This window comes from Oncorhynchus mykiss, chromosome 16 (genome assembly GCF_057628025.1).
Source record: "Oncorhynchus mykiss isolate SJ-2025 chromosome 16, ASM5762802v1, whole genome shotgun sequence".
NCBI classification, from domain to species: domain Eukaryota; kingdom Metazoa; phylum Chordata; class Actinopteri; order Salmoniformes; family Salmonidae; genus Oncorhynchus; species Oncorhynchus mykiss.
The window spans coordinates 27,229,656-27,253,436 of NC_143037.1; the positions used below are offsets into that span (position 1 = coordinate 27,229,656).

General features: G+C 43.8%; 1 protein-coding gene across 50 annotated transcripts in view; it reads left to right on the plus strand.

The window, feature by feature from the left end:
• Positions 1–20,891: 20,891 nt before the first annotated feature.
• The window catches only part of cmn (calymmin), a 70,161-nt gene continuing 67,271 nt past the window's right edge, over positions 20,892–23,781 (plus strand). For 37 of the 50 annotated variants that reach the window (XM_090202441.1, XM_090202442.1, XM_090202443.1 and 34 more), the window contains exon 1: positions 20,895–21,060. In XM_090202441.1, coding sequence (XP_090058567.1) covers positions 20,988–21,060 — 73 coding nt within the window. In that variant the 5' untranslated portion in view covers positions 20,895–20,987. Of the gene's footprint in view, positions 21,061–23,781 lie in introns of all 50 variants that reach the window. The other 13 variants (XM_090202428.1, XM_090202429.1, XM_090202431.1 and 10 more) reach the window with 3 other exon arrangements.

Genomic DNA, 23,781 nt, shown 5'->3' on the forward strand with positions numbered 1-23,781 from the left:
GTGCAGTCGCAAAAACCATCAAGAGCTATGATGAAACTGGCTCTCTTGAGGACCAAAACAGGAAAGGAAGACCCAGAGTTACCTCTGCTGCAGAGGATAAGTTCATTAGAGTTAACTGCACCTCAGATTGCAGCCCAAATACTTCACAGAGTTCAAGTAACAGACACATCTCAACATCAACTGTTCAGAGGGTTTTGCTTGAATCAGGTCTTCATGGTCGAATTGCTGCAAAGAAACCACTACTAAAGGACACCAATAATAAGAAGACTTGCTTGGGCCAAGAAACACGAGCAATGGACATTAGACCATTGGAAATCTGTCCTTTGGTCTGATGAGTCCAAATTTGAGAGTTTTGGTTCGAACCGCCGTGTCTGTGAGACGCAGAGTACGTGAACGGATGATCTCAGCATGTGTGGTTCCCACCGTGAAGCATGAAGGAGGAGGTGTGATGAGGTGGGGGTGCTTTGCTGGTGACACTATCGGTGATTTATTTAGAATTCAAGGCACACTTTTAAACAGTATGGCTACCACATCCTTCTGCAGCGATACGCCATCCCATCTGGTTTGCTCTTAGAGGGACTATCACACCTCCAGGCTGTGTAAGGGCTATTTGACCAAGAAGGAGAGTGGTGGAATGCTGCATCACATGACCTGGCCTCCACCATCACCCGACTTCAACCTGATTCCAAATCAAATTCACATGACAGTGAAATCACATGACAGTGAAATCTTTACTTACAAGCCCTTAACCAACAATTCAGTTAAGAAAAATACCTAAAAAGAAAGAAAAGTAACAAATAAATAAAGAGCAGCAGTAAAATAACAATAGAAAGGCTATATACAGGGGGTACCTGTACAGAGTTGAGGTCATTGTTATGAAAGTGACTATGCATAGATAATAACAGAGAGTATTAGCAGCATAAAAGAGGTAGCCCTTTAATCAGATGTTCAGGAGTCTTATGGCTTGGGGGTAGAAGCCTTTAGAAGCCTCTTGGACCTAGACTTGGCGCTCCGGTACCACCTGCCGTGCGGTAGCAGAGAGAACAGTCTATGACTAGTGTGGCTGGAGTCTTAGGCAATTTTTAGGGCCTTCCTCTGACACCGCCTGGTATAGAGGTCCTGGATCGCAGGAAGCTTGTGTTGGGAATTCCAATGTGACTAACATTAGCTAGGTGGCTAAAGCTAAAATTCGCTAGGTGGCTAACATTAGCTGGGCTAGGGTTAGGAGTTAGGTTAAAGGGTTAGCTAACATGCTAAGTAGTTGCAAAGTTGTTCATTAGCTAAAATGCTAAAGTTGTCCATGATGAGATTCAACTCATGTAACCATACCAAACATGACAGACAAATTTAAGTGTCCCGGATTAACATTTACTATGAGGGGCACCCGAGTGGCGCAGTGGTCTAAGACACTGCATCTCAGTGCAAGAGGCATTTTTTTTATTTTATTTTTTTTATTTCACCTTTATTTAACCAGGTAGGCTAGTTGAGAACAAGTTCTCATTTGCAACTGCGACCTGGCCAAGATAAGGCATAGCAGTGTGAACAGACAACACAGAGTTACACATGGAGTAAACAATTAACAAGTCAATAACACAGTAGAAAAAAGGGGAGTCTATATATACATTGTGTGCAAAAGGCATGAGAAGGTAGGCAAATAATTACAATTATGCAGATTAACACTGGAGTGATAAATTATCAGATGGTTATGTAAAGGTAGAGATAGAGATATTGGTGTGCAAAAGAGCAGAAAAATAAATAAATAAAAACAGTATGGGGATGAGGTAGGTGAAAATGGGTGGGCTATTTACCAATAGACTATGTACAGCTGCAGCGATCGGTTAGCTGCTCAGATAGCAGATTGTTTGAAGTTGGTGAGGGAGATAAAAGTCTCCAACTTCAGCGATTTTTGCAATTCGTTCCAATCACAGGCAGCAGAGAACTGGAACGAAAGGCGGCCAAATGAGGTGTTGGCTTTAGGGATGATCAGTGAGATACACCTGCTGGAGCGCGTGCTACGGATGGGTGTTGCCATCGTAACCAGTGAACTGAGATAAGGCGGAGCTTTACCTAGCATGGACTTGTAGATGACCTGGAGCCAGTGGGTCTGGCGACGAATATGTAGCGAGGGCCAGCCGACTAGAGCATACAAGTCGCAGTGGTGGGTGGTATAAGGTGCTTTAGTGACAAAACGGATGGCACTGTGATAAACTGCATCCAGTTTGCTGAGTAGAGTGTTGGAAGCAATTTTGTAGATGACATCGCCGAAGTCGAGGATCGGTAGGATAGTCAGTTTTACTAGGGTAAGTTTGGCGGCGTGAGTGAAGGAGGCTTTGTTGCGGAATAGAAAGCCGACTCTTGATTTGATTTTCGATTGGAGATGTTTGATATGGGTCTGGAAGGAGAGTTTAGAGTCTAGCCAGACACCTAGGTACTTATAGATGTCCACATATTCAAGGTCGGAACCATCCAGGGTGGTGATGCTGGTCAGGCGTGCGGGTGCAGGCAGCGAACGGTTGAAAAGCATGCATTTGGTTTTACTAGCGTTTAAGAGCAGTTGGAGGCCACGGAAGGAGTGCTGTATGGCATTGAAGCTCGTTTGGAGGTTAGATAGCACAGTGTCCAAGGACGGGCCGGAAGTATATAGAATGGTGTCGTCTGCGTAGAGGTGGATCAGGGAATCGCCCGCAGCATGGGAAACATCATTGATATATACAGAGAAAAGAGTCGGCCCGAGAATTGAACCCTGTGGCACCCCCATAGAGACTGCCAGAGGACCGGACAGCATGCCCTCCGATTTGACACACTGAACTCTGTCTGCAAAGTAATTGGTGAACCAGGCAAGGCAGTCATCCGAAAAACCGAGGCTACTGAGTCTGCCAATAAGAATACGGTGATTGACAGAGTCGAAAGCCTTGGCAAGGTCTATGAAGACGGCTGCACAGTACTGTCTTTTATCGATGGCGGTTATGATATCGTTTAGTACCTTGAGCGTGGCTGAGGTACACCCGTGACCGGCTCGGAAACCAGATTGCACAGCGGAGAAGGTAAGGTGGGATTCAAGATGGTCAGTGATCTGTTTGTTGACTTGGCTTTCGAAGACCTTAGATAGGCAGGGCAGGATGGATATTGGTCTGTAACAGTTTGGGTCCAGGGTGTCGCCCCCTTTGAAGAGGGGGATGACTGCGGCAGCTTTCCAATCCTTGGGGATCTCAGACGATATGAAAGAGAGGTTGAACAGGCTGGTAATAGGGGTTGCGACAATGGCGGCGGATAGTTTCAGGAATAGAGGGTCCAGATTGTCAAGCCCAGCTGATTTGTACGGGTCCAGGTTTTGCAGCTCTTTCAGAACATCTGCTATCTGGATTTGGGTAAAGGAGAACCTGGAGAGGCTTGGGCGAGTAGCTGCGGGGGGGGGGGGGGGGGCTGTTGGACGAGGTTGGAGTAGCCAGGCGGAAGGCATGGCCAGCCGTTGAGAAATGCTTGTTGAAGTTTTCGATAATCATGGATTTATCGGTGGTGACCGTGTTACCTAGCCTCAGTGCAGTGGGCAGCTGGGAGGAGGTGCTCTTGTTCTCCATGGACTTCACAGTGTCCCAGAACTTTTTGGAGTTGGAGCTACAGGATGCAAACTTCTGCCTGAAGAAGTTGGCTTTAGCTTTCCTGACTGACTGTGTGTATTGGTTCCTGACTTCCCTGAACAGTTGCATATCGCGGGGACTGTTCGATGTTAGTGCAGTCCGCCACAGGATGTTTTTGTGCTGGTCGAGGGCAGTCAGGTCTGGAGTGAACCAGGGGCTATATCTGTTCTTAGTTCTGCATTTTTTGAACGGAGCATGCTTATCTAAAATGGTGAGGAAGTTACTTTTAAAGAAAGACCAGGCATCCTCAACTGACGGGATGAGGTCAATGTCCTTCCAGGATACCCGGGCCAGGTCGATTAGAAAGGCCTGCTCACAGAAGTGTTTTAGGGAGCGTTTGACAGTGATGAGGGGTGGTCGTTTGACTGCGGCTCCGTAGCGGATACAGGCAATGAGGCAGTGATCGCTGAGATCCTGGTTGAAGACAGCGGAGGTGTATTTGGAGGGCCAGTTGGTCAGGATGACGTCAATGAGGGTGCCCTTGTTTACAGAGTTAGGGTTGTACCTGGTGGGTTCCTTGATGATTTGAGTGAGATTGAGGGCATCTAGCTTAGATTGTAGGACTGCCGGGGTGTTAAGCATATCCCAGTTTAGGTCACCTAACAGAACAAACTCTGAAGCATCACTACAGTCTGTGGTTTGAACTCAGGCTGAATCACATCCGGCTGTGATTGTGAGTCCCATAGGATGGTGCACAATTGGCCCAGCGTTTGGCAGGGGTAGGCCATTATTGTAAATAAGAATTTGTTCTTGCTAAGAATTTGACTTGCTAGTCTAGTCTATGAGACCAGGCTGATATATGAACGCGTGAAGGACAATGTTTTTTCAAACCCTCAACATTTTGGAATATATTGACTTGACCAAACTGTCATTACTTTGTCTAAAAATCCTATTTGTTATGTGAATCTTTAATTTAACTGTACATAGGATTAACTTTAATGTCTTCAAGGGGAAAATTGTATTAGATACACAGTACAGTAGTCTTAAGAGAGGGGCTGTGAAAGACAAGACTGTCAGATACAGAGCCAGGGAAAGCCAGACAGGCTTTTTCCAGGACACCAATAAAAAGGACCGACACTCCCAGCAGCAGGTATGTGACACCCAGCAGCAGGAATGTGACAGACTTGGTTTTGTCGGACATACAGTATTTCGAGAGTCGAGTGGAGACCAACTGATTCAGTTCAGTCAGTCGTCCTGATGAGCACTTCCCAGCTAACTTGTTTATGCTTGTGGCTAGAAACTTTATCGAGAATTTTAAACTTTTCTGCCGAAGCTGTGACATGGGAGATTTGTTTAGGTTCATTCAGTTGGAATTGTTTATTTGTTTTTTATGTAGACGTTAATGTCGTAGTTGTACATTTTCGGTGAAAATAACTATTATAAATGTGCATTAGCGGTCACCCTGACCTGATATTGCCTATCTAGTTACTTCCCTCTCCTTACTCTGGCAACTGGGAGCGGAGGACACTGTGCCCGGTGTTGTTGTGTTGTGTTGCAGGCTTGCGGCGCAAATTCTCTCCATTGAGCAGTAGACTGTATCACGGTGACATCCAGGTGGTTACTACCAATATTACAAATTATTTATCGTGTAGGCTTCTATCCTACTCAAGTGGGATAGAACAAAATTACATTTGTACCACTGTGTCTTGAATAACAACAGTGTGAGCAACAATAGTGGAATCGGCAGTTCACCTTCAAAATAAAAGTCCCCCATTTGAAACCGATTCAAAAGGATAGAAATGATCGAATCATGCCACAATCGGACTATATAATGCTAAACAAGTTTGGAATGTTCAACAGAAGACACTTTAGTTAATTTGACAAAAACAAAGCTGAAATCGCACTGTGGATGTATTAGACTTGCATTGGGGGCATACCTGTATTCACTGTACCGCCTTACCTATGGATCTTGGGTCCACAAAATGGGGTATAAGCCTACTTTGTGACACCCCCCTGATTACAATTCTGAATAGTTTACACAAATATTAGCTTCATAGCGCTTATTGCATGACTTCAACTGTGGGAAATCGCCTAACTATTCAGATAAAAAATGTAAAATTAATTTGGCAGTCAGCCTTACCCCATTTCATGGACCCAAGATCCATAGGTATCAGCCTACTAAGTGACACCCACATTTCATGGACCCAATATCCATAGGTATGGCTGTTCAGTATGTCCTCAATGCAATTCTGAAGTCTAGTACAACCACAGTGCAATTTCAGCTGATTTGTCCCCTTTTGTTTCAAATTAACAAATGATTGTGTTTCGTTGAATTTATATCGCATTCTAAACTTGTTTAGCATTATATATTCCAATTGTGACATGATTCCACAATTTATTTAATCCGTTTGCATGTTTCAATTTGGGACTTGTATTTTGAAGGCATACCGCCGTTTCCACATACATCAAATTGGCCACGTTAGCTACAGCCCGCGACGTGTTAGCCTCCAGCTGCGCACTGCGCCACCTGGGATTCATCAGAGAAAATGACATTACCCCAGTCCTCAGCAGTCCAATCCCTGTAGCTTTTGCAGAATATCAGTCTGTCCCTGATGTTTTTCCTGGAGAGAAGTGGCTTCTTTGCTGCCATTCTTGACACCAGGCCATCCTCCAAAAGTCAGCTGGTTCTTTTGTGGCAGGACTGAAATGCAGTAGAAATGTTTTTTGGGGATTCAGTTCATTTGCATGGCAAAGAGGGACTTTGCAATTAATTGCAATTCATCTGATCACTCTTCATAACATTCTGGAGTATATGCAAATTACCATCATACAAACTGAGGCAGCAGACTTTGTGAAAATTAATATTTGTGTCATTCTCAAAACTTTTGGCCATGACTGTATACTAAAATGAACTAATAGTATATAGAATGTAGTATGTACTCATTAAGTATGCAGTATACAGTATGTTAGTGTGGGTATTCGAACACAGGTCTTGTCTTTTTCTTGTCATCAAATCACTGCCAAAAGTCAGGTGACCTAAGCGCTACCAAATATGGAGTTGCAGGTTTGCCACATCTCTCCTATGTGCAAATCTTTATGGCAGTCATTTTACTTAAGGCCCTTAGAAATTACCTGCATATCTGCAGTTATAAAAATGTTTTTAATGCAATATATCGATTTACAAATACAAATCAAAGGGTGTTTGTTTGTGGATAGTGAATTGCATTTGTGGATAGCGATTTACATTTTTGGAACGTGATTTACATTTGTGGAAAGTTATTTACATGTGTGTATTCATGATTTACATTTGTGGAAAGTGATTTACATTTGTGGAAAGTGATTTACATTTGTGGATTGGTGATTTACATTTGCAAATACATTTGACATGATATTTATCCCGCACGTCAGGATGACTGACTGAAGTCAACCAAATCCATTCATCTCCACACTCGACTCTCAGCTGCGCCACATACATCATCAATTTAGGCACCAAGCGTGTCCATATAGCCTCTCCTGTCTCAGTAACCAGGTTTCCATCCAATCGTAATTAATGCGGCTGAATTACCTGATGCAGTGGCGGATTTAGGTATAAGTGATATAGGCAGCCGCCTAGAGCTGCATCTGGATGGGGGCGGCACGGGCCGCCTGCTAAATTTTTTTTTTTTTCTATCGCTCATTTGCACGTCACATCAATGATGTCATGTCACCGTGTTGGACTGTGGGTCAATTAACCTTGTCGGAGTGGGCGCCCTGATTCTAGTTTGAGCTAGGCAGGCTACTGCCTGGGAAGGTCTCCCACTCAGAAGTACGAGATGGGGCGGGGGTAGGTTGACCTCAAGTCTCCCCACTGGAAGCCCGAGGTAGGGGGAGCGGGGGAATCTATCAAATAGCGCACCTCTTACTATGTACAGTACTAATGCAATTAGTAAAATCAGTCACACTATGGAATGCTACCAAATAAACAATTCATTAATTCATAATACTGTGAATATATAGTTTCACAGACATATTGTTGCATTTTTTTCTGGTTTGTGCGAAATCCATCCATCTGTGCTCAGACTGTCCGCAATAGCCTGAGAGAGGCTGGACTGAGGGCTTGTAGGCCTGTTGTAAGGCAGGGCCTCACCAGACGTCACCGGCAACAATGTCGCCTCTGGGCACAAACCCATCGTCGCTGGACCAGACTGGACTGGCAAAAAGTGCTCTTCACTGATGAATCGCGGTTTTGTCTCACCAGGGGTGATGGTTGGATTTGCGCTTAACGTCAAAGGAATGAGCGTTACACGAGGCCTGTACTCTGGAGCGGGATCGATTTGGAGGTGGAGGGTCCATCATGGTCTGGGGCGGTGTGTCACAGGATCATCGAACTGAGCTTGTTGCCATTGCTGGCAATCTCAATGCTGTGCGTTATAGGGAAGACATCCTCCTCCCTCATGTGGTACCCTTCCTGCAGGCTCATCCTGACATGACCCTCCAGCATGACAATGCCAGCAGCCATACTGCTCGTTCTGTGCGTGATTTCCTGCAAGACAGGAATGTCAGTGTTCTGCCATGGCCAGCTAAGAGCCCGGATCTCAATCCCATTGAGCACGTCTGGGACCTGTTAGATCGGAGTGTGAGTGATAGGGCCAGGGCCATTCCCCCCAGAAATGTCCGGGAACTTGCAGGTACCATGGTAGAAGAGTGGGGTAACATCTCACAGCAATAATTGGCAAATCTGGTGCAGTCCACGAGGAGGAGATGCACTGCAGTACTTAATGCAACTGGTGGCCACACCAGATACTGACTGTTATTTTTGATTTTGACCCCCCCTTTGTTCAGGAACACAATATTCCATTTATTATTCCATTTATGTTAGTCACATGTCTGTGAAACTTGTTCAGTTTGTTGAATCTTGTTATGTTCATACAAATATTTACACATGTTAAGTTTTCTGAAAATAAATGCAGTTGACAGTGAGAGGATGTTTCTTTTTTTGGTGAGTTTAAAACCAGTCTGCACACCACCAAGGTGAATTGGTTTAGTCTTGATTGACAGTGTTGGGGGATGGGTAATGTATTGATGCTGGAGTGCCAAATCAACACAAATTTGTTGCTATTTGTCTTTGATATTTCTTTTTGATATTTCTTAGTCTTATTTTTGTATATATATTTTTAGATTTAGATAGTTTTAAATGTTATGATATTTTTTTTTGTGTTGTTCCCAATGTCTGAATAAAAATTACAGTTAGGGCAGACTGGCACTGAAGGGGGGGTTTGCCCAGGGAACCATACTAGAACCGCCACTGACCTGATGCATGAACAAAGTCACAGCCTGGGCTCATGGAAACAGGGAATGTCTGTACAATTTCCTACATTTCGACAAGCAATTTGTTCCTTCGACTTGGTGGGATCTTTTTGTGTCAGTAAAATTAATATTATGCGAGAAATGGCGGTGGAAATAGATTTATGTGCAAATATTGATATAATAACCATCATATCAAAGTAAACTTGGAGCCACTCTGATACTGTACGTTGTGTTGTCCTCCCGGAGAGCATGCAGTTTATTAGGCTACAGATTAAATAAATGCTGGTGAACTTCACAGCGTCATTAAAGTGCACGATGATGAGCTTGATGCTCCTTTACAATAAATATCAGGGGTCTTATTCTGGTGACATAGCGATCGATGCCTGGCTGCCCTTTGATAGATAGAAATAATCCTGCTCTTATCCATAATAATCTCATCATGTAGGCTAGCCTAGCTGCATTGTATTTGCAAGCTGTTGGCTAGAGTGCACGTGCCCAGACCAGAGTGGGCACATTTGCTATATAATGCAACAGTTTTTGTGACAAAACCGTCAGTAGAGTTGAAATGGCTTTTGATTCAGTATATGCCAATTTAACCTCAAATTCTTTCTATGTACTATGTCTTCAACCTCAGCGTTTTATCCGCAACAAGTCAGTTTGATGGAAACTAAAATGCACATTGTTTTTATGCAGATTTTATAATAGTCACATGAAAATCTGTCGTCAATTGGATGGAAATCTAGCTTCTGCAACCAACCTTTGTTTTACTTTGGCTGTGTAAGTGTCACTTTTCTTCCTTCTTAACGAGCATACTAAAATTGGGCACAAACAAACCAAATGCCCACCTTAAACACAACACCTCTGACTTTAAATTCAGCCGTAAATATTTGTTGTCGTCATTCTAGTGCTCGGCCAAACACCACTTCACAGCTCACACTCTGTGCTGCTGCATCCTCCACAGACAGGCCTTTTCTGCAATATTTAATAAAACTATAATTTATGATTTTTGGAAATAGCATAAGACACTGCTTTTAGTTTGTGCTATTTTAAGCAATAAGGCCCGAGGAGGTGTGGTACATGACCAATATACCACGGCTAAGGGGTGTTCTTAGGCACAACGCAACGCCTTAGCCGCGGTTTATTGGCCATATATCACAAACCCCCGAAGAGCCTTATTGATATTAGAAACTGGTTACCAATGTAGTTAGAGCAGTAAAATGAAATGTTTTGTCATGCCCGTGGTATACGTTCTGATATAGCATGTCTTTCAGCCAATCAGAATTCAGGGCTCAAACCACCCAGTTTATATTGGACCATATGTACTTGACTGACATGTTTTTAAATTGCTGGATGTATTTATGATGGTTGATTAACTTCTGGCAATAGATATAGTAAAAAATTTTACACGATTACAAACATATAAAAAATATTTAAAATCATGACCATGTCCTGGCATTCTCATATGTGCCTTGTAATAAAAATGAACATGAAATAATTTCTCATATTGTTACCAGTTGAAACCACAGAGCCCAGATGGCATCAATCCAGAGCCAAGAGCAACCACTGACTGTTTGCAGTTATTCCATTGGTTTGGAGGAATGAGACTGTGGGAAGGCAGAGAAGCAGGGTGGAATCCACAAATCCAACCTTAACTGGTCATTACCAAGATATTGTTGAGTTTTTGTACCATCTTGGGGTGTGTAGAGGTGAGCACTGGGCTTGGTGGGAAGCCAAGCGGGTGAGAGGTCTGGGTTGGGGGTTAAGAAGTCAAACATTAACTTTCCCTTGACCCCATAAGATGCGGATCTGGGCAGGCAGTGTGGAATGTAAGTTGAAGGTGAGATATCTTTCTTTTTGCGCCCCTTTTTTTGGAAGCATACAAAGAGTCACTCATCCTCTGTCTGTGTGTGTGTATATAAGCTGAGATCATGGAAATTCTTTCACATGCAAAATGAGGACAGAGGAGTTAATCTAATTTCATATTGCTACCAATTTGTCACAAGTTGTCATTTCCTCCCTAGTAATCAATGAGATGCACAGCTCAGAAAAGTATTAACGGAGTATCTCGAAGAATAGTCTGGACTGGATTATATAGTACCTGATGTGTACGACTTGGTATGCAACTCCAGTTCTATGAGTGGAGCGGAGCCGCATAGGGGGTTTCGCTCCTATTGGTTTATCCCGCTGCCTAAGCAGCACAGCCTGAAAATATAATTATGCACGCACTTCAGCCAATGGGGGCCCAGCTGGCCCTACACATCAGCCTCCCGAAAAGTCTTCAGCGAGACGCCGGGGGTCGGTCAGGGCCTGAAGCCCAATGGGGCTCCGCTCCACTCATCGAACTGGAGTTACTTACCCAGTAACCCAGTAGGGCTTCGCTCCTATTGGTTTAGGGCAGAGCAAGCACACTTCCCTGCCAGTCCCAACACTTCCCACATAATGAAAAGTTAGGCCCATGTTCAACAGAAATGTAACACAAAGTGCTACAGCTTACTGTGTCCTCATTCAGTCCGCCACAAAAAAAAGGTAATGAACTGGAACTGAACCTTGCAGACAGTAATCATGAATCCCCCGGAAAAACACTTGACAGCCCACCACATATCCCCAGCAGCAATGCCGATGACATCCCACCACATAGCTCCAGCAGCAATGCCGATGACAGCCCACCACATAGCCCCAGCAGCAACTCCGAGTGCAGACTGTGTAAGAGAGCTCGAGGACATATCCAAAAGGGAAAGTGGCCGTCGAAGCGCCGCAGTGCCATAGCACACAAACAGCCGAGGCGATGACCTAATCGTTGCCGTGCATTCCACATAACGGGCCTCTCTCTCCTCCCCATGTAAAGGAGGGGAGAAAGCCCATAGCTCAATGATCTGCGATCTGTACGGACTCTTGATAATGTTAGGCATAAAGGCAGGATTAGGACACAACACCACCCTGTTCAGATCGCCATTGAGGCGAGACAGTCGGGTCGCGTGGACAGAGTGCATAAGTCCATAAGACATGCTTAACAGAGATCAGGGAAAGTAACAATGCCATCTTCAAGGACTGCATGTTCAGAGGAATCTCGGTACAGCCACCTGGTTTCTTTACGCATCGCGCAAACAGAAACAAACATCTCTCTAGTAAGAAGAAGTGTGTATGCCTTATGATTAATGAGTCGTGGTGTGACCATAACAACATACAGGAAGGAACTCAAGTCCTTTTGTTCACCTGACCTAGAATTCCTTACAATCAAATGCCAACCGCATTATCTACCAAGAGAATTCTCTTCGATTATAATCACAGTCGTGTACATCCCCTCCCCCAAGCAGACACCTCAACGGCCCTGAAAGAACTTCACTGGACTCTATGTAAACTGGAAACCACATATCCTGAGGCTGCATTTATTGTAGCTCGGGATTTTAACAAGGATCCCTAAATTTTATCAGCATATCGAATGCCCAACCCGGACTGGAAAAATTCTGGATCATTGTTACCCTAACTTCCGCGACACATACAAAGCCCTCCCTCACCCTCCTTTCGGCAAATCTGACCACGACTCCATTTTGTTGTTCCCAGTGTAATGCGTCTGTGTGTAGCTGGTGTAGAAGAATCAGGCAGAGTACAGCAGATATGAGTAATGTCACAATTTTACTCAATAATAAATACAATACACGTCAATAATACCAAGGCCACAAATACGGACCGCAATACAATAAACAATCACTCACAAACAAACATGGGGGAACAGAGGGTTAAATAATGAACAAGTAATTGGGGGATTGAAACCAGGTGTGTAAGACAAAGACAAAACAAATGAAAAGTGGATTGGCGATGGCTAGAAGGCGGGTGATGTTGACCGCCGAATGCCGCCCGAACAAGGAGAGGGACCGACTTCGGCAGAAATCGTGACACCCAGCCTATAGACAGAAACTAAAATGGGAAACGCCCGTGCTCAGGTCTGTTCAACGCTGGTCCGACCAATCTGATTCTATGCTTCAAGATTGCTTCGATCACGTGGACATGGGATATGTTCCGGATAGTGTCGAACAACAACATTGATGTTTACTCTGAATCAGTGAGCGAGTTTTTTAGCAAGTTCATCAGTGATTGATGGCAGCATTCGTGCAAAACTGAAAGTGCAAACCACTGCTTTTAATCAGGGCGAGGCGACCAGAAACATGACTGAATACAAACAGTGTAGCTATTCCCTCCTCAAGGCAATCAAACAAGCTAAGTGTCAGTATAAAGACAAAGTAAAGTCGCAATTCAACGACTCAACCACGAGAGGTATGTGGCAGGGTCTACAGTCAATCACGGACTACAAAAAGAATACCAGCCCCGTCGCGGACGCTGATGTCTTGCTCCCAGACAAACTAAACAACTTCTTTGCTCGCTTTGAGGACAATACAGTGCAACCAACACGGCCCGCTACCAAAACCTGTGGACTCTCCTTCACCGCAGCCAATGTGAGTAAAACATTTAAACGTGTTAACCCTTGCAAGGCTGCTGGTCCAGATGGCATCCCTAGCTGCGTCCTCAGAGCATGCTCAGACCAGCTGGCTGGTGTGTTTATGGACATATTCAATCAATCCCTATCCCAGTCTGCTGTTCCCACATGCTTCAAGAGGGCCACCATTGTTCCTGTTCCCAAGAAAGCTAAGGTAACTGAACTAAACGACTATCGCCCCGTAGTACTCACTTCCGTCATCATGAAGTGCTTTGAGAGACTAGTCAAGGATCAAATAACCTCCACCCTACCTCACTCAATGTTAGTGATGGCTGTTTAACAGTCTGATGGCCTTGAGATAGAAGCTGTTTTTCAGTCTCTCAGTCCCAGCTTTGATGCACCTGTACTGACCTCGCCGTCTGGATGATGAACAGGGGTGAACAGGCAGTGGCTTGGGTGGTTGTTGTTCTTGATGATCTTTTTGGCCATCCTGTGACATCGGGTGGTGTAGGTGTCCTGGAGGGCAGGTAGTTTGCCCCCGATGATGCGTTGGGCAGACGGTTGCGGACGGTGCAGTTGCCATACGTGCGTTGATACAGCCCAACAGGATGCTCTCAATTGTGCATCTGTAAAAGTTTGTGAGGGTTTTTGGTGCCAAGACAAATGTCTGTTGTGCCTTCTTCTCCACACTGTCTGTGTGGGTGGACCGTTTCAGTTTGTCAGTGATGTGTACACCGAGGAACTTGAAGCTTTCCACCTTCTCCACTGCGGTCCTGTTGATGTGGATAGGGGGTGCTTACTCTGCTGTTTCCTGAAGTCCACTATCAGCTCCTTTGTTTTGTTGAGTGAGAGGTTGTTTTTCTGTCACCACACTCCCAGGGCCCTCACCTCCTCCCTGTAGGCTATCTTGTCATTGTTGGTAATCAGGCCTACTACTGTTGTGTCGTATGCAAACTTGATGACTGAATTGGAGGTTATACTCCAGGTTGAGTTGTACTCCACTACCTGAAAGGCAAAGCGAAGAAACCTTGTGTGACGTGGCAGCACCTGCACATGGAAGTACGCATGCTTCAGGTCAGCCTCCAGTATCCAGAGGTGTGGACTCAAGTCACATGACTTGGACTCAAGTCAGACTCAAGTCACAAATATTATGACTTGCAACTCGACTTTGACTTTAGCACCAATGACTCGTGACTTAACTTGGACTTGAGCCTTTTGACTCGACCTGCCTTGATACCCTCTCCAAGCCCAAATATTACAAATTATGCTATTTAAAAAAGTGTGCAGCGCATCAACTCTTCATTTTACGGATTACAGTTTGAATCGGACAGCAGCCAATCAAATTGTGCCAGGTGAGAAAAAGTTGTGCGTGGCAGAGCAGAGGAACGTCGACGGGTGACTTCAGATGGAGCCCTTGGAAAGATGATACCCAAAATTATTATTTTAGGATATAAAGATTAAGCTTAAGCTGCACAAAGAACAGTAAGTCATGGCTAATATACTCGACAACTATATCATTTATAACTTTGCTAGTGTATCGTGTAGGCTAATGTAACGTTAAATTAATGAGCCTCCACACAGTCAGTCAGTGCGGGAACGTGATCATTGCACCCAAGATTGGGCTACAACTGATTAGGCAGTTGGTAGCCTGGCCACTATCTATGCTACAATAGTCTGGTGAAATTCTCCTGCCTTATCTGGTGTCCTGTGTGAACTTAAGTATGCTCCCTCTAATTCTCCCATCTCTCTCTCTCCCCCCTCCTGGAGGACTTGAGCCCTAGAACAATGCCTCAGGACTACCTGGCCTGATGACTCCTGACTGTCCCCGATCCAGTCCACTTGGTCATGCTGCTGATCCAGTTTCTGCTGCTTTGCCTGTGGCTATGGAACTTGGACCTGTTCACCAGATGTGCTACTTTGTTGTGATGCTGCTCCAGTTTCAACTGTTCTGCTTGCGGCTATGGAACCTGTTCACCTGATGTGCTACCTTGTCCCGGACCTGCTGTTTTCAACTCTCCCTTTCTCTCTTTCCTGCCTTCTCTACCGCACCTGCTGTCTCAACCTCTGAATGCCCGGCTATGAAAAGCCAACTGACATTTACTCTTGAGGTGCTGACCACTGTGATTATTATTTGACCCTGCTGGTCAGCTAGGAACATTTGAACATCTTGAAGAACGATCTGGCCCTAATGGCCATGTACTCTTATATTCCCCATCCAACCCAGTCAGAAGAGGACTGGCCACCCCTCAGAACCAGGTTCCTCTAGGTTTCTTCAAGGATGCTTTTCTAGGGAGTTTTTCCTAGGCACTGTGCTTCTACATCTGCATAGCTTGCTGTTTGTGGTTTTAGGCTGGGTTTCTGTATAAGCACTTTGTGATATCTGCTGATGTAAAAAGGGCTTTATAAATACATTTGATAGATTGATATACAGTGCCTTGCAAAAGTATTCGGCCCCCTTGAACTGTGCGAACTTTTGCCACATTTCAGGCTTCAAACATAAAGATATAAAACTGTATTTTTTTTGTGAAGAACCGACAACAAGTGGGACACAATCATGAAGTGGAACGACATTTATTGGATGTTTTGAACTTTTTTAACAAATCAAAAACTGAAAAATTGGGTGTGCAAAATTATTCAGCCCCTTTACTTTCAGTGCAGCAAACTCTCTCCAGAAGTTCAGTGAGTGATCTGAATGATCCAATGTTGACCTAAATGACTAATGATGATAAATACAATCCACCTGTGTGTAATCAAGTCTCCGTATAAATGCACCTGCACTGTGATAGTCTCAGACGTCCGTTAAAAGCGCAGAGAGCATCATGAAGAACAAGGAACACACCAGGCAGGTCCGAGATACTGTTGTGAAGAAGTTTAAAGCCGGATTTGGATACAAAAAGATTTCCCAAGCTTTAAACATCCCAAGGAGCACTGTGCAAGCGATAATATTGAAATGGAAGGAGTATCAGACCACTGCAAATCTACCAAGACCTGGCCGTCCCTCTAAACTTTCAGCTCATACAAGGAGAAGGCTGATCAGAGATGCAGCCAAGAGGCCCATGATCACTCTGGATGAACTGCAGAGATCTACAGCTGAGGTGGGAGACTCTGTCCATAGGACAACAATCAGTCGTATATTGCACAAATCTGGCCTTTATGGAAGAGTGGCAAGAAGAAAGCCATTTCTTAAAGATATCCATAAAAAGTGTTGTTTAAAGTTTGCCACAAGCCACCTGGGAGACACACCAAACATGTGGAAGAAGGTGCTCTGGTCAGATGAAACCAAAATTGAACTTTTTGTTAACAATGCAAAACGTCATGTTTGGCGTAAAAGCAACACAGCTGAACACACCATCCCCACTGTCAAACATGGTGGTGGCAGCATCATGGTTTGGGCCTGCTTTTCTTCAGCAGGGACAGGGAAGATTGTTAAAATTTATGGGAAGATGGATGGAGCCAAATACAGGACCATTCTGGAAGAAAACCTGATGGAGTCTGCAAAAGACCTGAGACTGGGACAGAGATTTGTCTTCCAACAAGACAATGATCCAAAACATAAAGCAAAATCTACAATGGAATGGTTCAAAAATAAACATATCCAGGTGTTAGAATGGCCAAGTCAAAGTCCAGACCTGAATCCAATCGAGAATCTGTGGAAAGAACTGAAAACTGCTGTTCACAAATGCTCTCCATCCAACCTCACTGAGCTCGAGCTGTTTTGCAAGGAGGAATGGGAAAAAATGTCAGTCTCTCGATGTGCAAAACTGATAGAGACATACCCCAAGCGACTTACAGCTGTAATCGCAGCAAAAGGTGGCGCTACAAAGTATTAACTTAAGGGGGCTGAATAATTTTGCACGCCCAATTTTTCAGTTTTTGATTTGTTAAAAAAGTTTGAAATATCCAATAAATGTCGTTCCACTTCATGATTGTGTCCCACTTGTTGTTGATTCTTCACAAAATAATACAGTTTTATATCTTTATGTTTGAAGCCTGAAATGTGGCAAAAGGTCGCAAAGTTCAAGGGGGCCGAATACTTTCGCAAGGCACTGTACTCGCAAAAGTATTTTTGGTGGATATATTCCGGCAGACGTTTTGTCGTAAACATTTGAAAAGGCCTTTTGGCTACACTCTTGTTTGGAACGTGTAGGTCCGTAATCGTGTTCCAGGCTTTTGTTTTTCCATTTATATTTTGAGGTTGCACATTAGCACGTGGGGCGCACCAATTGGTGTCATCTCGTTAGTCAGAAGGTGTTTCACCTGTGCTAGCCCAGGTGATATTTAAGAGCGGCTGGCCCAGTGCTTCAGTTGTCTTGAGAGATTTGGAGGGTTGACACCTTTAGTTGGCTATCCCTATTTGATTTTTAGAAAAACAATCCATTATCTGATCTTCCCTGTTTTTGTTTTGCTCCACTTTTTGGTTTTCTTCCTGTCTTTAAGTTTGGTGTGGGTTTTTCTTTTGTTTGCCTCTTCTTGGGCAAATTTAGTGGGTACTCATGGTGGGTGTCTTTTAGGTCCCAGTTGTTGTTGCTAGTTAACTTTCAGTGGACAACACCTAAACCCTACCTGTTTTGTTTTGGTTGTTGCCAGTGACTCTTTATTAGTCCCCCCCCCCCTTCTGCTTGAGTGACAATTTTTGGTTCTCTTGCTGGGGAATGTTACATTTGGCACAAAGAAACAAGCCGAGTAAAGACCCTTGTTTCTCTCCTCTGGGGGAACTACTGTGACTGACTCTTTCGCCAGGAGTTCTGGAATATCTGTGTTTAAAGCAGCGACCTTCTCTGGTTATGTCATCTCCACGACCCCCAAAAAAGTGGTCCAGTGAAATTGTGTAGTTTAACCCTTCCTAAGCGTCTGGTCTAGCCAGGCGGAAAGAGTACAGCTTCCCATGAAAGGGAGAGGCAAGTGTGTCAGGCTTTTACAGTTCTTCGGTAATTTGATAGTTGTCTTTCCATGTTGTTTTTTCTCCTGCCATGCGTCTTATATGAAATGTATCATCATTCTATCAGATGCTGTCTCTTTCAAGTCCTCAATAGGCGATTCTGCCTGTGTACTGTGAAATAACTCCTGTTTCATATGTTTTCCTAAAATGTGGGTGCAGTTTTCTGAGTCATTGATGTGTGTTATTTGCTTATACAGTGCCTTGCGAAAGTATTCGGCCCCCTTGAACTTTGCGACCTTTTGCCACATTTCAGGCTTCAAACATAAAGATATAAAACTGTATTTTTTGGTGAAGAATCAACAACAAGTGGGACACAATCATGAAGTGGAACGACATTTATTGGATATTTCAAACTTTTTTAACAAATCAAAAACTGAAAAATTGGCCGTGCAAAATTATTCAGGCCCTTTACTTTCAGTGCAGAAAACTCTCTCCAGAAGTTCAGTGAGGATCTCTGAATGATCCAATGTTGACCTAAATGACTAATGATGATAAATACAATCCACCTGTGTGTAATCAAGTCTCCGTATAAATGCACCTGCACTGTGATAATCTCAGAGGTCCGTTAAAAGCGCAGAGAGCATCATGAAGAACAAGGAACACACCAGGCAGGTCCGAGATACTGTTGTGAAGAAGTTTAAAGCCGGATTTGGATACAAAAAGATTTCCCAAGCTTTAAACATCCCAAGGAACACTGTGCAAGCGATAATATTGAAATGGAAGGAGTATCAGACCACTGCAAATCTACCAAGACCTGGCCGTCCCTCTAAACTTTCAGCTCATACAAGGAGAAGACTGATCAGAGATGCAGCCAAGAGGCCCATGATCACTCTGGATGAACTGCAGAGATCTACAGCTGAGGTGGGAGACTCTGTCCATAGGACAACAATCAGTCGTATATTGCACAAATTTGGCCTTTATGGAAGAGTGGCAAGAAGAAAGCCATTTCTTAAAGATATCCATAAAAAGTGTTGTTTAAAGTTTGCCACAAGCCACCTGGGAGACACACCAAACATGTGGAAGAAGGTGCTCTGGTCAGATGAAACCAAAATTGAACTTTTTGGCAACAATGCAAAACGTTATGTTTGGCGTAAAAGCAACACAGCTGAACACACCATCCCCACTGTCAAACATGGTGGTGGCAGCATCATGGTTTGGGCCTGCTTTTCTTCAGCAGGGACAGGGAAGATGGTTAAAATTGATGGGAAGATGGATGGAGCCAAATACAGGACCATTCTGGAAGAAAACCTGATGGAGTCTGCAAAAGACCTGAGACTGGGACGGAGATTTGTCTTCCAACAAGACAATGATCCAAAACATAAAGCAAAATCTACAATGGAATGGTTAAAAAATAAACATATCCAGGTGTTAGAATGGCCAAGTCAAAGTCCAGACCTGAATCCAATCGAGAATCTGTGGAAAGAACTGAAAACTGCTGTTTACAAATGCTCTCCATCCAACCTCACTGAGCTCGAGCTGTTTTGCAAGGAGGAATGGGAAAAAATGTCAGTCTCTCGATGTGCAAAACTGATAGAGACATACCCCAAGTGACTTACAGCTGTAATCACAGCAAAAGGTGGCGCTACAAAGTATTAACTTAAGGGGGCTGAATAATTTTGCACGCCCAATTTTTCAGTTTTTGATTTGTTAAAAGTGTTTGAAATATCCAATAAATGTCGTTCCACTTCATGATTGTGTCCCACTTGTTGTTGATTCTTCACAAAAAAATACAGTTTTATATCTTTATGTTTGAAGCCTGAAATGTGGCAAAAGGTCGCAAAGTTCAAGGGGGCCGAATACTTTCGCAAGGCACTGTATTTACCTTGTCTGTGACTTATGCCTTCATAGTTGATTGATTTACCTGACTGTGTTTATACTATATTTTAAGATGTATATTTTATTTACTTGCGTGTAAGTCTTGTCTTGTTGTCTGAACGTTTTGTTTCAGTCGATTTGAAATTATTTAAAGTGTAAACTGTTTGGAAGTTTGTCTTTCACTGGGTTACGTTAAGAGGTGAAAATAACATCCTCATCTTAGGTTCCTACCTGTAGACGAGAGTCTAGACTGATCCATGTTGAAAACATTTTTTTAAAAGTGGTGTATAGTCAACCCTTTGTCTGTGATATATGAATTACTAAACTTGGTTGTAGAGTGTGTAGTTGGGAGATATGGCTCCTTATTGTAAAAAAGTTATATTCCCTGTAGTTGTACTGAAGGGATGCAAGTCTTTCATTGGTGCAAGGCTGCATATCATTTTTAGAAAAGGTAAAGTTGACCAATTTAGCTTGCATGTCTTGTCCAATTATAAACATTGTTAAGACAAGCTTACTAAGGCTGATTGCCCACAAGTCAGTGCTAAGCAACTGCTTTGGTTTAAGTGCACTCTGTTGGCTTCTTTTTCCCATGTATCCAACCTTGGTGATGCACCGTGTGGAGCCCATCAGTCACTGTCCTATTTGGTGAACCCCCTTCTCTTAGTCTAAGTGTTAATGTAATTTAACTGTCCAAGTGTGTGTACACCATGGCCAAGGAATTGGGTTGTGGGGCTGTCATGTTTCCTAGAAAAGGGAGGAGCATCTCCAAAATGGGAACGTCCAAAGCCAGAGAGCTGATGAGAGGAGGGGCACCTGAAACAAGAGTGTATATGAAGCCCTCACATGCACAGAATATGCCAACAGTAGAGCAGCTGCATTCCCTTTTCTGCTGGTGTCTCTCTCTCTTTTGGCTTTTTTATTCTGTTGTGTCTCCACCATGTTGGGATGGCTACTTCTACGGACTTTGCTGGTCCTTTGGCTGGCGCATAGTGCGCACCTGAAGAACAATGGTAAGTGGAAGAGTTGTGGAAAGAGAGAAAGGCTCTGTCACATATTTATCAGAAGTATCAGTGGTTTTGATGGCTAAGTAGATTGGAGTAAAGTGCTGGTAACACCAGGGTTGTGGGTTCAATTCCTGGAGGGGCCACATACAGTATGTGACACTGTTAATGTTGCCAGTTCTGTAAGTTGCTTTGGATAAAAGTATCTACATGATGCTAACCCGGCAGGGTAGCCTAGTGGTTAGAGCGTTGGACTAGAAACCGTAAGGTTGCAAGGTCAAACCCCCGAGCTGACAAGATACAAATTCTGCCCCTGAATAGGCAGCTAATCCACTGTTCCTGTAATTGGTTACAAATCCTTCTACAATCTTTTTGATTCTTAGACATTCCTTTTTATTTATTTATTGAACATTCTTGCACAGAGGCTTTTCTTTGAGACTTGAATTGCACCTTCATTTGCAAATATAGTATTGGGCTTAATATTGATTTATTACCTTGGATGTCAGTATGCACGGAAAATGGTGTGGCTAGCCTACACTAGTCTTACATTTTTATGGTGGCATTTTGATCATTTAGATTAGTATACAATTGCTGATAGATTTTATTACAGTAAATGTGTACAATTTAACTTTCTTTGAAGAATCTCATGAAGTCAGTAGTTTGTCACGGGCATGTCTGTTATGAGAAGGTGCAACGCTCCATGACCCACGGCTTTTGAGTTATGAGCGTCGAGACATGTGGCCAGCAGGTTATGATGCTGTGGCTCAGTAGCAGTTGGCGCTGATTTGATTGTCTCTGTTTTATGTTTGTGTAAATCCCACATAACTACCTTTTGGCTATTTGCAGTGTGGGTATACTTGTGTCACTCAATTACAATTTCTTAAGATGTGGACATGTTGGTTTCTGTGGTTCAGTTCAAGTAAACAGCTGTTAAGTAAATGACCTGTTGCTACACATGGCTCATTCAAAAGGCATTATACTGTGCATGTTTATGCAACATTACACTTGGTATACAGTACCACTTGTATAAAACCTCACACATTAACTTTTAAAAAGCACATTTAAAAAAAAAAAACGTCTTTCTATGAGGCAGTTTTCCAGCAGACTCTAAATGGTTGATAATAAAACTCAGGATCATTAGAGGATCAAGATGATGATAACACAAGGAGTTTATAGACGCTTGACAAGTCATTTTATGTGTTGTGACCATATTATAAGGCATTACACGTGTTATCTAGGTCGAAATACGATCTTCAACCGAGCCTGTTGTAAAGGTCTTTTCCATTTGTTTGAAGGCAAACATGTCAGTTTCACTTGGAGCAGTTAATTACCATGTGTTACCATAAAAAATAAAAAATAAACCTGGATTGGTTTTTAAGGAGCCAGACACCTACAGTATAACTTTTTTGGGATGTGTGCCCTCTAAGACCTGATGTGAGATGCACCGCTATTTAGATTATCATACAAAAGGGGTGTGGTAACATGGGTATTGAAACACTTGGAGATGGGTGGTAATGCTGCATGACGATTCAAATACGGCTTGAGTCTGCAAACAATATCAAATCAAATCACATGCGCCGAATACCACAGATGTAGTAGACCTTACAGTGAAATGCTTACTTACGAGCCCTTAATCAAAAATGCAGTTTTAAAAAATACGGATAAGAATAAGAAATAAAAGTAACAAGTAATTAAAGAGCAGCCGTAAAATAACAATAGCGAGACTATATATAGGGGGGTACCGGTACAGAGTCGATGTACGGGGGCACCGGTTAGTTGAGATAACATGTACATGTAGGTAGAGTTATTAAAGTGACTATGCATAGATGATAACAGAGTAGCAGTGGTGTAAAAGAGGGGGGGAATGCAAATAGTCTGGGTAGCCATTTGATTAGGTGTTCAGGAGACTTATGGCTTGGGGTTAGAAGCTGTTTAGAAGCCTCTTGGACCTAGACTTGGTGCTCCGGTACCACTTGCCGGGCGGTAGCAGAGAGAATGACTAGGGTGGCTAGAGTCTTTGACAATTTTAAAGGCCTTCCTCTGACACCGCCTGATATAGAGGTCCTGGATGGCAGGAAGCTTGGCCCCAGTGATGTACTGGGCCGTTCGGACTACCCTCTGTAGTGTCTTGCGGTCGGAGGCCAAGCAGTTGCCACACCAGGCAGTGATGCAACAGTCAGGATGCTCTCAATGGTGCAGCTGGGGGAATAGGTTTTGTCGTGCCCTCTTCACGACTTGGTGTGCTTGGACCATGTTAGTTTGTTGGTGATGTGCACACCAAGGAACTTGAAGCTCTCAACCTGCTCCACTGCAGCCCCGTCGATGAGAATGTGGGCGTGCTCGGTCCTCTTTTTCCTGTAGTCCACAATCATCTCCTTTGTCTTGATCACGTTGAGGGAGAGGTTGTTGTCCTGGCACCACACGGCCAGGTCTCTAACCTCCTCCCTATAGGCTGTCTCGTCATTGTCGGTGATCAGGCCAACCATTGTTGAGGCATTGGCAAACTTAATGATGGTGTTGGAGTCGTGCCTAGCCATGCAGTCGTGAGTGAACAGGGAGTACAGGAGGGGACTGAGCACGTACCCCTGAGTGGCCCCTGTGGTGAGGATCAGCGTGGCGGATGTGTTGTTACCTACCCTTACCATCTGGGGGCGGGTGTTTAGTCCCAGGGTCCTTAGCTTATTGATGAGCTTTGAGGGCACTATGGTGTTTAACGCTGAGCTCTAGTTA